The sequence below is a fragment of the Cnephaeus nilssonii genome (assembly GCF_951640355.1).
Source record: "Cnephaeus nilssonii genome assembly, chromosome: 20".
Lineage (NCBI taxonomy): Eukaryota > Metazoa > Chordata > Mammalia > Chiroptera > Vespertilionidae > Cnephaeus > Cnephaeus nilssonii.
Genome location: NC_137091.1, coordinates 36022877 through 36036579, shown reverse-complemented (window position 1 = coordinate 36036579; position 13703 = coordinate 36022877). Strand labels below are relative to the sequence as shown.

General features: G+C 39.0%; 1 protein-coding gene across 1 annotated transcript; it reads left to right on the top strand.

Annotated features, from left to right (window-relative positions):
* Positions 1-5: 5 nt before the first annotated feature.
* LOC307092497 (zinc finger protein 382-like) lies at positions 6-12479 on the top strand (the record flags this gene model as incomplete). Its single annotated transcript, XM_079759774.1, has 5 exons — positions 6-136; positions 2535-2607; positions 5412-5538; positions 7483-7578; positions 12391-12479. Exons 2-5 carry the CDS (start codon positions 2599-2601, stop codon positions 12477-12479), a joined length of 321 nt encoding a protein of 106 aa, XP_079615900.1. The 5' UTR covers positions 6-136; positions 2535-2598.
* Between the last annotated feature and the right edge of the window lie 1224 nt (positions 12480-13703).

Genomic DNA, 13703 nt, shown 5'->3' with positions numbered 1-13703 from the left:
GGAGAAGGAGAGACCGGGGAGCTCGGGGCCAGGAGGTCACACTAGGAAAGCGGGGCCCAGCGGAGAGGCCAAGGAGGAAACCGGGGTCAAAGCCGTTCCTGGTCATTCAGAAAAGGGAGCTGGAACTGGGCCCGCGGTAACTAGACACTCAGATCTGTGAGGAGGGCGGGGGGTGGGGGTGGGGGCGCCTCGGGCGTGGTCCGTGGGCGTGACCGTGAGGGTGACAGTCGCGTGTGACCTGGAACGACCTCCGAGAGGGGGGATTGTGTCTGTTTGACTCTGAGGAAGCGCATGGCAGCGAAGAAGCCGCACGGGAGGGCTGTGTGTGTGTGTGTGTGTGTGTGTGTGCAAGGCCTCCTGCCCCAGACCGCTGCATTTTGGGTGTGTGCTAGTTTGCGAGAAGTTAGGGAAGATTGTGTGAAAAGTGGACGGCGTGATGTTTCTACCTGGGATTTCTTCTGCCTTTGTCTATTTAGAGATCAGGCGTGAGTCGTGTTTGAGGCTGTAGGTGATGATGGAGAAGCGAAAGGGATTTGCAATGTGATTTTGAGACTTTGCCTGGAATTATGTAATGAATGTGCTGTCCGGGGTTGTGACAGATGGGGGGCTATGGGATGCTGGCTTGCTGAGGTAAGTTTGATTGACTGTAAACTATGCATGTGTTCGTAAACCACTGTTATTTTTTGTGATGGAGAAACTCTGCATGCCCGCTGTCTAGTTGGGTATGTAAGATGCGATTATCTGAGTAGCATTCATTAAGTCTGCCTCCAGAATTGTAACTCAATAGCTATTTAGCAAATAAAATAGAGATAAATATTGGAAAGGAAGAGGTAACCATTTTATCATTTCTAGATGGTAAGATTCATTGCAGGGAAACACCGTATGAACTAAAAGTAATGTGTTAAAATGAATAGTGTTCCATAATTATTGCTTTCAACACGGATACCCGTGAGATTTCCTGCTTCTGCGTGAAAGTGATGACAAGGTTAATAGCTTCTTTGGGCATTCTAAGGTAATAAAGAGTATTTGGTACACTTTTAATCACAAGGCCCATCTTTTTTTTTTTAAATATATTTTATTGATTTTTTACAGAGAGGAAGAGAGAGGGATAGAGAGTTAGAAACATCGATGAGAGAGAAACATCGATCAGCTGCCTCCTGCACACCCCCCACTGGGGATGTGCCCGCAACCAAGGTACATGCCCTTGACCAGAATCGAACCTGGGACCCTTTAGTCCGCAGGCCGACGCTCTATCCACTGAGCCAAACCGGTTTTGGCACAAGGCCCATCTTATTTTGGTAATTAAAAGTTATTTTGTGAATTAAGATATTCACGGTATCAGTCTATACTTCTGACTTTACTTAGCAAAATACTATGCTTTCTGTCTAGAAGCCGATAAAGTGGAAAGGTACATTTCTATTTCCATACCTATACTACTAAAAAGTGTTGCTTACTATTAACATTTAAATTAGCTATTAGGAAATTAATAAATAGTTATTATTAATAACTGTGCTTATTACATAGTGTGAAAGAGATGAATCAATAAAGAGATAAAGTAGAGAAATATAAAGTCCAGATATTCTCAAGCAGATAGGGATATGGAATATATGATATAGATGGCATTTCACATAAATTGAGAAAATATGGATTATATGTTTGTAGTATTGCTAAACAACAAAACACTGGATAAAATCTTCACAAAGCAAAAACACTTTAATAGTTATATGAATAACTAAGAAAATGTATTTGCAACTTTAAGTAGGTAAAGGGTTAATTTACTAAATTTAAAAAGATAATATCAACAAATTAGGAAGTAAAAACCCATGGAAAAAAAGAGACATATTATAAGAAGGTGCCATCACATAAAATAAATAAAAGCTTCTTTAAACTTTTTTTTTTAATTTTTATTTATTGATTTTAGAGAGAAGGGAATGGGGAGGGAAAAAGAGAGAGAAACATTGATTTATTGTTCTACTTATTTTGGTTGATTCTTTTATGAGCCCTGACTGGGAATCAAACCCTCAACCTTGGCGTATCAGGACAACGCTTTAACCAACTGAGCTACCCAGCCAGGGTCTTCTTTAAACTTATTAAAAGGAGCTTATTCTCACTCATAATAAGGAATATGTGTAATAGAATTATAATATTGATAGTAGAGATTGAAAAATTATTGTCACTAGCTGCATTCATCAAGGTATTCTTATGCACTACTGGTGGTGGTATAAATTGGTAGAAAGTTCATGAAAAAAACCCTGGAAATATATATAAACCCATCCTTTATGGAAGATGAAAGTAGATCTGTAGAGGGAATGTTCCCCCTCTCCAAGCCACAACAGATTCCCCAGAATTTATTCTGTTCCACCAAGAGATTAGGTTTCTGGTGTTGGTGAGGCAGCAGGATTTATATGGGATACAGAATGGACAAGTGCTGAAATAGTGAACATTGATGTAGATTTAACTGAGTTATTCTGGGAAATCTAAGTCAAATATGGTTTCATATGGTTTCTTGTATCTTCCCATCTCTTCCTTCTCAGGACTCTTCCCTTTCCAAAAGAAGAGCTCAAAAGAGAAGGTTCATTTCTTGCAAATCTCACAGCTATGCCTCAGGTGAGATGATGTTTCCTCTCTTTCTGAAAAACTTGTTTTCAGGTTATATGAACATTTATTTTCCTATTGTTAAATTTCCTGAATATGGGGGTTGGCTTCCATGAAACTAGTCTCTAGTAGGGCCTAGATTGGGTAGCCTCGGTACAAAATTGAAGGAGTACTCTCAGAGCTGTGCATCCCTAAATTTTACATCATAGCTACCTTGCCTGCCTCATCCTTGTTACAGCCCTGTTCCGAGTTTCTCTTATTCCAACCAGATAAATTTAAGCCTTCCCCAAGTGCACTTTCTAGTTGAAGCCAATGTTCACATATACATTGAGTATATCATCATCATTTCTGTCTTCTCACAAAAGTTACTGCTGAAACAGAAATGTATTATCTAGATCTAAATGGGGATATATTACTTGAATGAATCTAGACTAGACACAGATTTGAGATCTAAGTTGTGAGGAGTAAAGGTGCAGACATGAAAAAACCTTGATCATACCCATTGACCTAGGTTTTTCAGTTATGGATAGCATTATGAGTTTGTGGTAAGATGTCCTGTTTTGTGAAGTTTTCAGGATATAGATTTACTTGCAAGCTTATCAGAAAACTGAGATTTTGCATTTCTCCTCTTTGATCCCCCCATTTTATCCATGTCTGCCAGCAATTTCTACAAACTGTGGCCTCTCAGTGAAAACCTTTCCAGTATGCCAATGCTGTTATAGATGCCTATATAATAAAGAGGTAATATGCAAATTGATCATCACTCCAGGACACAAGGTGGCCATCACAAGATGACCAGCAGGGGAGGGCAGTTGTGGGCTATCAGGCCAGCAGGGGAGGGCAGTTGGGAGGAACCAGGCCTGCAAGGGAGGGCAGTTGGGGGCAATCAGGCCTGCAGGGGAGGGCAGTTGAGGGGACCAGGCCTGCAGGGGAGGGCAGTTGGGGGCGACCAGGCTAGCATGCGAGGGCAGTTAGGGGCAATTGGGCCGGCAGGGGAGGGCAGTTAGGGGCAATTGGGCCAGCAGGGGAGCAGTTAGATATTGATCAGGCTGGCAGGGGAGTGGTTAGGGTGTGATCAGGCTGGCAGGCAGAAGCAGATAGGGGCAATCAGGCAGGCAGGCAGGCAGGCAGGCAAGTGGTTGGGAGCCAGCAGTCCTGGATTGTGAGAGGGATGTCCGAGATTGGAGAGGGTACAGGCTGAGCTGAGGGACACACACCCTTCCCCCTGCCCCCGCCCCGTGCACGAATTTCGTGCACCAAGCCTCTAGTTTATTATAGTTTCTATTCTAATTTTTATATGTAGGTACAAGAGAAGGAAATGCCTATGTTAGCCTACTGTTAAAATATTCTACTCTTAAATCAAAGGTGATATAATGTCCTGTGTTCATATTGTTCTTTCAAAAGATTTATCTTCATCAACCAGTCTTTAAAAGATTGGTTTTCCAAAAATGCTAATTGTTTCTCTTCTCTTCACTGACTCTTTTTCTATATTCACAATCAAATTCACTGTAAAGGTTATACTGATCTGACTCTAGTGATTCTCAAATACCTCTCTCTATCCAGAGTGTCAGAACTATACTAGTATATCCAACCTCTAACAGCTATCACCACCTGTATGTTCCATAGTCACTTCAAGTATATTTTCAAGACTGACCTCATTACCTTCTTTGGTCCAGCTTATACTTTCTTCTGTTTCCCATTTCCATTTTGTAGTCCTAGCAGCTACCCATTTGCTTATGCAGGTAACTGAAGAGCTATGCCTATCTTTTTCACTCTACAACCAATTTATGACCAATTCTGTTGCAACTCATCATAGCAACCAGTAGTCCCATGCTAGACCACTAATAACACCTTAATCTAAGAGACACCTCTAACAATGGTTACTTTATTGTTTTTCTCACCTAACACATCTCAAGCCATCTCTAGTCTTCAAGAGTATTGCCTCTAAAGTACAAAAGTTATTACATTTGTGTTGACTTAATGTTTCTTCATTTTCTTTATACTCCATAAAACAATAGGCCCAAAGTGAAGTTTTAATTATAATGGAATGTTCAGGACAGTATATTGAAAGGAAGGAAAATACTATAGTTTGCATTCATGAGCAGTAGTCATTAACAATGTGGATTGCCAAAAATGCCTACTGGTAATTTATAAATACTCGTCTGTTGTGAGTGTTCTCGGTACATCTTTTAAGACTACTGCTCTATGGGGAAAATAATGTAATATTATTCCATAAATATACACATTTCCTATCTCCATGTACCTTTTCCTTCTTAGAGCTCAAAGATTCTTTCTTAAAAACTGTCTTTTATATTTCCTGAATTTACTGTTTATTTTCTTCCCATGAATTTTAAAAGCTGATGCCCTGTATTTCTACTACAAAACAAATGCATTGTGAATTTAAAAATTTTATGTCCTCAATGAAGCCTTGGAATACATACATAATGAAATTTTCCTTCACTTTGTAGCACTTTCCCTTGTTCACATTCCTGTTATTGCATATATAATATCTATTGAGTGTGTAATGCAATGCCTCTCTCTTACCCTGCAACTTCTCATTATTGCGGTCAGAGTTTTTTTAATATTGGTCCACCAGGTAACCAATCACATTCAAAGCAAATAGTATGTTCTCATATATTTTTAGCATGAGCTAATAAGTAAATACAGATGAATCTATTTTCAGAGAAAATGTTATGCAGTATAAAACAAAATAAGAAAACTAGTCTGACCACTATACATGGTCAAAGCTAGTCCTCCAATATCTAGTTTTCACTAGTTGCAATCACTTTAGGATGAACTAGAGTATGCCCTTACAGGGATCAGTGTCATTCAAGGATGTGACTGTGGACTTCACCCAGGAGGAGTGGGAGCAACTGGACACTGATCAGAAGGCCCTCTACAGGGATGTCATGTTGGAAAACTATTACCACCTTATCTCTGTGGGTAAGGAGAACTCATTGAATCTTTCAGTATCATGCATCTCCTTTCAAGAGTTTCTGAAACTTAATGGAACTTTGAATTTCAGGGAACATAGTTGGTGAATCCCTTTCTGTTAGCAGAAAGTCTGGTATGTTCTCACTTGCCTGGTGCAAGGTGTTAACTTGGGTAAGATGTTAATGTATATCTTGTCTGCTGCCTTGAAGCTATATCTTTCTCTTCTTTTAATTATTTTTAAGCCCAAGGACATTAAGTTAAGTCTCATTTTTAAAAAAGTTATTGAATTTATTGGAGTGACATTGGTTAATACAATTATATAGGTTTTAGGTATACAATTCTATAGTACATCATCTGTATCTTATATTGTTTGTTCACCATCCCAAGTTAAGTTTCCTTCCATCACCATTTAATCTCCCCTTTACCTTCTTCTGCCTCCTCCCATCCCACTTTCCCTCTTGTAATCATCATACTGTTATCTGTGTCTTTGAGTGTTTTCCTTTGCTTAATCCCTTCACCTTTTTCACCCAGCCCCAACCCCCTTTCCCTCTGACAGTTGTCAGTGTGTTCTTCATATCTGTGAGTCTGTTTCTATTTTGTTAGTTTATTTTGTTTGTTAGAGTCCATATACACTGAGTGGACAGATTATTATGATCACCCGATGTTTGTAGGCAAATTAGCTATAATTTCGCGCTGAAGTTGCTAGAGGGCCAGACCATTATAAATAGGGAAGCAGGTTGTTTACCAAGACAGAAGTGATTTTTTTTTCTGAAGATATGGGTAAACAACACGATTTAACAGCCTTTGAACGTGGGATGATTGTTGGCGCTCGGAGCCATGGAATGAGTATCAGCAAAACAGCTGAATTCGTTAAATGTTCAAGAGCAGCTATTATTAAAGTGTTTAAAGACGAGACTATCAGCCGAAAATCTGGGTCTGAATGTGCGAATTGTGGCCATCAGCGACTAGTCAATGTAAAGGCAGATCGGAGAGTGGCAAGACAGGTACAAGACAACATAAGGGCAACAGTGCATCAAATTACTGTAGATTTTAATCAGGGACCCTCTCAAATGATCTCTGAACACACACACACACACACACACACACACACACACACTGAGTGGCCAGATTATGATCTCTGAATGCATAAATAATCTGGCCACTCAGTGTATAAGTGAAATCATATGGTACTTGTCTTTTTCTGACTGGCTTATTTCACTTAGTATAATACTCTTCAGGTCCATCCATGCTGTTGCAAAAAGGTAAGATTTCCTTCTTTTTTACAGCTGAGTAGTAGTCCATTGTGTAAATGTACCACAGCTTTTTTATCCACTCATCTACTGATGAGCACTTGGGCTGCTTTCACATCTTGACTATCCTATATAATTAAAGGCTAATATGCAAATAGACCAAATGGTGGAATGACCTGTCGCTTTGACACGCACTGACCACCAGGGGGCAGACGCTCAATGCAGGAGCTGCCCCCTTGTGGTCAGTGTGCTCCTACAGGGGGAGCTCCACTCAGCCAGAACCTGGGCTCATGGCTAAGGAGTGCAGCAGAGGTGGTGGGAGCCTCTCCCACCTCTGCAGCAGCACTAAGGATGTCCGACTGATGACATCCCTGAGGGCTTCCGGACTGCAAGAGGGTGCAGGCCAGGCTAAGGGACCTTCCCCAAGTGCACAAATTTCATGTGCTTGGCCTCTGGTTGTAAATAATACTGCTATGAACATAGGGGTGCATATATTCTTTTGAATTAGTGTTTCAGATTTCTTTGGATATATTCCCAGAAATGGAATTGCTGGATCATAAGGCAGGAATCATGCTAACTGATATCAAACTATGCTACAAAGATATAGTAATCAAAACAGCTTGGTACTGGCATAAAAACAGACATATAGATTAATGGAACAGAATAAAGAGCCTGGAAATAAGTCTCATTTTTTTATTATCAGGGTTTCACATGACTAAACCTGATATGATCTGCAAGTTGGAAGAAGGAAAAGAACTATGGACAACAGAGAGAATTTTTTCAAGTCAGAGTTATTTAGGTGAGTCTGTACAGATAAAGACCAATGAACTCAGGTATTGACACCTTTGAATGTTTTTAGGGATATGTATGTTTTTTAATTGTGGTAAAATACGTAAAATTTTCCATCTTAACTATTTTTAAGCATAGAGTTCAGTGGCATTAGTGCAATTATTACTATCATCTATCTCCAGAAATATTTTCATCTTGCAGAACGGAAACTCTGTACTCATTAAACAATAACTCCTATTTCTCCCTCCCTTTTGGCCCTGACAACCACCATTTTATTTTCTATCTCTGTGGATCTGACTACTTGTAGGTATTTCATGTAAGAGGAATCATATATTTGTCCTTTTTTGTGGCTGACTTATTTAATTTAACACTAGAGGCTTGGTGCATGAAATTTGTGCACGAGGAGGGGGGAGGTGTCCCTCAGCCTGGCCTGCACCCTCTCCAATCTGGGACCCCTTGGGGGGTCCAGTAAGACATCCCTCTCGCAATCCAGGACCACTGGCTCCTAACCACTCACCTGCCTGCCTGCCTAATGCCCCCAACTGCCCTCCCCTGCCAGCCTGGTTGCACCCAACGGCCCTCCCCTGCTGGCCTGGTTGCCCACAACTGACCTTCCCTGCTGGCCTGGTCATCCCTAAACCCCTGCCAGCCTGATCTTGCCCCCAACTGCTCTCCCCTGCCAGCCTCATGGCCCCTAACTACCTCTGCCTTGGCCCCCACCACCATGGCTTTGTCTGGAAGGAAGTCAGATGTCCAGAGATGGCTGGTCGACCTGGTCTAATTAGCATATTACCCTTTTTATTAGTATAGATAATTATTAGTATAGATAATGTCCTCAAGGTTCACCCATGTTGTAGTATGTATGGCCTTCCTTTTGAAGGCTGAATAATATTCCTTTGTATGTACATACCACAATTTGTTTATCCATTCATCTGTCAGTGCTCACTTGGATGGCTTCCACCTTTTGGCTTCTGTGAATAATACTGCTACAAACATGGGTGTACACATATCTATTTGAGTCACTGTTTTCAGTTCTCTTGGATATATAGCCAGAGGTAGAATTGCTGGATTATACAGTAATTCTGTTTAATTTTTTGAGGAACTGCTATGCTGTTTTCCATAGTGGCTGCACAACTAAACATTCCCACCAGCAATGTATAAGGGTTCCAGTTTCTCCACATCTTCACCAACATCTATTATTTTCTGGTGTTTTTGATAGTAGCCATCTTACTAAAGGCTTGAGATCTTTGAAGAGCCTATACAATATTGACTTCCATAGCTCTATAGTCTAAATTTAGCTTGAATATCACCCCCCATGTAAGTGCTTTCTTTGTTGCCTTTGTGCATAGAGATATTAGTTGCCATTACCTTACCAAGAATTCATGTTTTCTAGATATAAAGTACATAGAGATCTACATAGAGATCTTAAGTGTAAAGCTCTTTGAGTTCTGACAGAAATAAAAGCTATGTAGCCCTAACTGGTTTGGCTCAGTGGATAAAGCATCAGCCTGCGGACTCAAGGGTCCCAGGTTCGATTCTGGTCAAGAGCATGTACCTTGGTTGCGGACACATCCCCAGTGGGGAGTGTGCAGGATGCAGCTGATCGATGTTTCTCTCTCATCGATATTTCTAACTCTCTATCCCTCTCCCTTCCTCTCTGTAAAAAGTCAATAAAATATATATTTTTTAAAAAGAAATAAAAGCTATGTATCTCACGCCCCAGTCAAAATAAAGGACACTTCCATTAACCTATTAAGTTCCATCAAGCCTCTTCCAAGTTAGTCCCTTCCACTAGGACAATCACAGTTGTGATTTCTACCAGCATAAGTTAGTTTTGTCTATTTTAGACCTTTTTCATGTATACTTTCTTTTACTCTGCTTAATGTCTGAGAGATTTATACATGTTTTTGCATATATAAGTAGTTTATTTTAATAGTAAAATGGTATTCAATTATATGAATTCACCAGTTTATTTATGCCTTTCCTAATAATAGACATTTGAAATGTTCCAGTTTGGGGCTATTGTGAATAAACTACTATGAACATATTCTAATGTACTTTTATGGACATGTATGTGCTTCTCAGTAGAAACCTTGCAGTTGATATTGCTCATTCAAAAGGCAGTATAAATTTCACTTTTTTAAGAAATAATCAGTTTTTAAAAGTTACTACACCATTTTAAACTTTTACCAGCAATATATGAGAATTTTGATTGTTATCAATATTTTCATTTTGGTCATTCTGAAAGGTATGAAAGTATATTTTTGCAGTTTTAGTTTATATTGAAACCTTTTCAAGTACTTTTTATATTTTCTTCAGAGGTGCCTATTTAAATGTTTTACTCACTTCTTATTGGTTAATATATTTTTCCCTTGAGTAAGAGGAATTTTTTATGTAGTCTGGATAGAAGTCTTTTGTTTGTTATAGGTGCTGCAAAAATTCCTCTAGTCTGAGGCTTGCCTATTCATTTTATTTTTTTATTATTTTTATTTATTTATTTTTTTATTGAGGTATTGTATGTGTACATATCTTAACATTGCCCCCCCCACCCCACACCCATACATGCCCTCACCCCCCAGAGTTTTCGTCCATTGGTTATGCTTATATGCATGCATACAAGTCCTTCGTTTGATTTCTTATCTCCCCCACCTCTCCCTAACCTTCCCCCTGCAATTTGACAGTCTGTTTGATGCTTTACTGTCTCTGTATCTATCTTTTTGTTCACCAGTTTATAATGTTCTTTATTATCCACAAATGAGTGAGATCATGTGGTATTTTTCTTTCATTGACTAGCTTATTTCACTTAGCATAATGTTCTCCAATTCCATCCAGGTTGCTGCAAATGATGAGAATTTCTTCTTTTTTATGGCAGCATAGTATTCCATTGTGTACATGTACCACAGTTTTCTGATCCAGTCATCTGCTTACGGGCACCTAGGCTGTTTCCAAATCTTAGCTATTGTAAAATGTGCATATATCTTTTCTGATTGGTGTTTCTAGTTTCTTCGGATATATTCCCAGGAGTGGGATTACTGGGTCAAATGGGAGTTCCATTTTCAGTTTTTTGAGGAAACTCCATACTGTTCTCCACAGTGGCTGCACCAGTCTGCATTCCCACCAGCAGTGCACGAGGGTTCCTTTTTCTCCGCATCCTCGCCAACACTTGTCATTTGTTGATTTGTTGATGATAGCCATTCTGACAGGTGTGAGATGGTACCGCGTTGTTGTTTTGATTTGCATCTCTCGGATAATAAGTGACTTTGAGCATGTTTTCATGTGTCTCTTGGCCTTCCTTCTGTCTTCTTTTAAAAATATTCTGTTTAGGTCCGTTGCCCATTTTTTAATTGGATCATTTATCTTCCTTTTATTAAGTTGCATAAGCTGCCTGTAGATGTTTGAGATTAAACCTTTATCAGTGATGCCATTTGCAAATATGTTCTCCCATGCAGTGGGCCTTCTTGTTGTTTTGTTGATGTTTTCTTTTGCTGTGAAAAAGCTTTTTATTTTGATGTAGTCCCATTTGTTAATTTTCTCTTTAGCTTCCATTGCCCTAGGGGCAGTGTCAGTGAAGAATTTCTTTTGGCATATGTCTGAGATTTTGCTGCCTGTGGATTGCTCTAGTATTTTTATGGTTTCCCGTCTTATGTTTAAGTCCTATATCCATTTTGAGTTTATTTTTGTGTATGGCGTAAGTTGGTGATCAAGCTTCATTTTTTTGCATGTATCTGTCCAATTTTCCCAACACCATTTATTGAAGAGACTGTCTTTATTCCATTGTATGTTCATGCCTCCTTTGTCAAATATTAATTGAGCATAGTGGTTTGGGTCAATATCTGGATTCTCTATTCTGTTCCATTGATCTATATGTCTGTTCTTGTGCCAGTACCAGGCTGTTTTGAGAACAGTGGCTTTGTAATACAGCTTGAAATCTGGTATTGAGATCCCTACTACTTTATTCTTCTTTCTCAGGATTGCTGTGGCTATTCGGGGTCTTTTTTTATTCCAGATGAATTTTTGGAGAATTCTTTCAAGGTCTGTGAAATATGCCGTTAGTATTTTAATGGGGAGTGCATTGAATCTATAGATTGCTTTGGGTAGTATGGACATTTTAATGATGTTGATTCTACCAATCCATGAACATGGTATGTTCTTCCATCTGTTTACATCTTCCTCTATCTCTTTTTTCAGTGTCCTGTAGTTTTCCATGTATAGGTCTTTTACCTCCTTAGTTAAGTTTATTCCTGGGTATCTTAATTTTTTTGGTGCGATGGTAAATGGGATTGCCTTTTTAGTCTCTCTGTCTGTGAGTTCACTATTGGTGTATAGAAAGGCCATAGATTTCTTGGCGTTAATTTTGTATCCTGCTACATTGCCGAATTCATTTATTAAGTCTATTAGTTTTTTGACGGAGTCTTTCGGGTTTTTTATGTACAATATCATGTCGTCTGCAAATAAAGACAGCTTTACTTGTTCTTTTCCAATTTGGATGCCTTTTATTTCTTCTTCTTGTCTAATTGCAATGGCTAATACTTCCAGTACTATGTCAAACAGGAGTGGTGAGAGTGGGCATCCCTGTCTCGTTCCTGTTCTTAGGGGAAATGTTTTTAGTTTTTGTCCATTGAGTATGATGTTTGCTGTGGGTTTATCATATATAGCTTTTATTATGTTGAGGTATGAGCCTTCTATTCCCACCTTGTTGAGAGTTTTTATCAAGAAAGGGTGTTGGATTTTGTCAAATGCTTTTTCTGCATCTATTGATATGACTATGTGATTTTTATCTTTCAATTTGTTTATGTGATGTATCACGTTTATTGATTTGCAGATATTGTACCATGCTTGCATTCCTGGGATAAATCCTACTTGGTCATGGTGTATGATCTTTCTGATGTACTGCTGGAGCCGATTTGCTAGAAATTTCTTTTACATGGCCAGAATCTGGATGTCCAGATCAACTTTTTAGTCTTGAAACTTGCTTATATTCTTAAAATTATTAAAGATTAAAAGAACTCCCTGTATGTGCACTCGTGTGTGTATGTGTGTGTGTGTGTGTGTGTGTGTGTGTGTATACCCTATTAGAAATCAAACATTTTAAATATTCATTTATCGATTCATTTTAAAACAATATAATAATAAACTCATTACATGATAACAAGAAAATCCTATTTTTACAAAAAAATAACTGTTCCCCAAAAGGGAAAAAATGATGAGAAAAGTGGCATTTTTTGTTTTTTTGTTTTTTCCATCATTTCTTTTTTTTTTTAAATAAATCTTTATTGTTCAGATTATTACAATTGTTTCTCCTTTTATCCCCCCATATCTCCCCATCACCCGGTTCCCTCCCCCCCGTTGTCCTTATCCATAGGTGTATGATTTTTGTCCAGTCTCTTCCCATAACCCCCACACAGACACCCTTTCCCCCCTGAGAATTATCAATCCACTCCCATTCTATGCCTCTGACTCTATTATGTTCACCAGTTTATTCTGTTCCTTAGATTTTGAATTCACTTGATTTTTAGAATCACTTGTTGATAGATATGTATTGTTGTTCATAATTTTTATCTTTACTTTTTTCTTCTTTTTCCTCTTTTTAAAGAATAACTTTCAGCATTTCATATAATACTGGTTTGGTGGTGATGAACTCCTTTAGCTTTTTCTTATCTGTGAAGCTCTTTATCTGCCCTTCAATTCTGAATGATAACTTTGCTGGGTAGAGTAGTCTTGGTTGTAGGTTCTTGCTATTCATCACTTTGAATATTTCTTGCCATTCCCGTCTGGCCTGCATAGTTTCTGTTGAGAAATCAGCTGACAGTCGTATGGGTGCTCCCTTGTAGGTAACTAACTGTTTTTCTTTTGCTGCTTGTAAGATTCTCTCTTTGTCTTTTGCCCTTGGCATTTTAATTATGATGTGTCTTGATGTGGTCCTCTTTGGATTCCTCTTGTTTGGGGTTCTGTGCGCTTCCTGAACCTGTAAGTCTATTTCTTTCACCAGGTGGGGGAAGTTTTCTGTCATTATTTCTTCAAATAGGTTTTCAGTATCTTGCTCTCTCTCTTCTGGCACCCCAAAAATTCGGATATTGGTACGCTTAAAGCCATCCCGGAGGCTCCTTATGCTATCCTCACACTTTTGGATTCTTC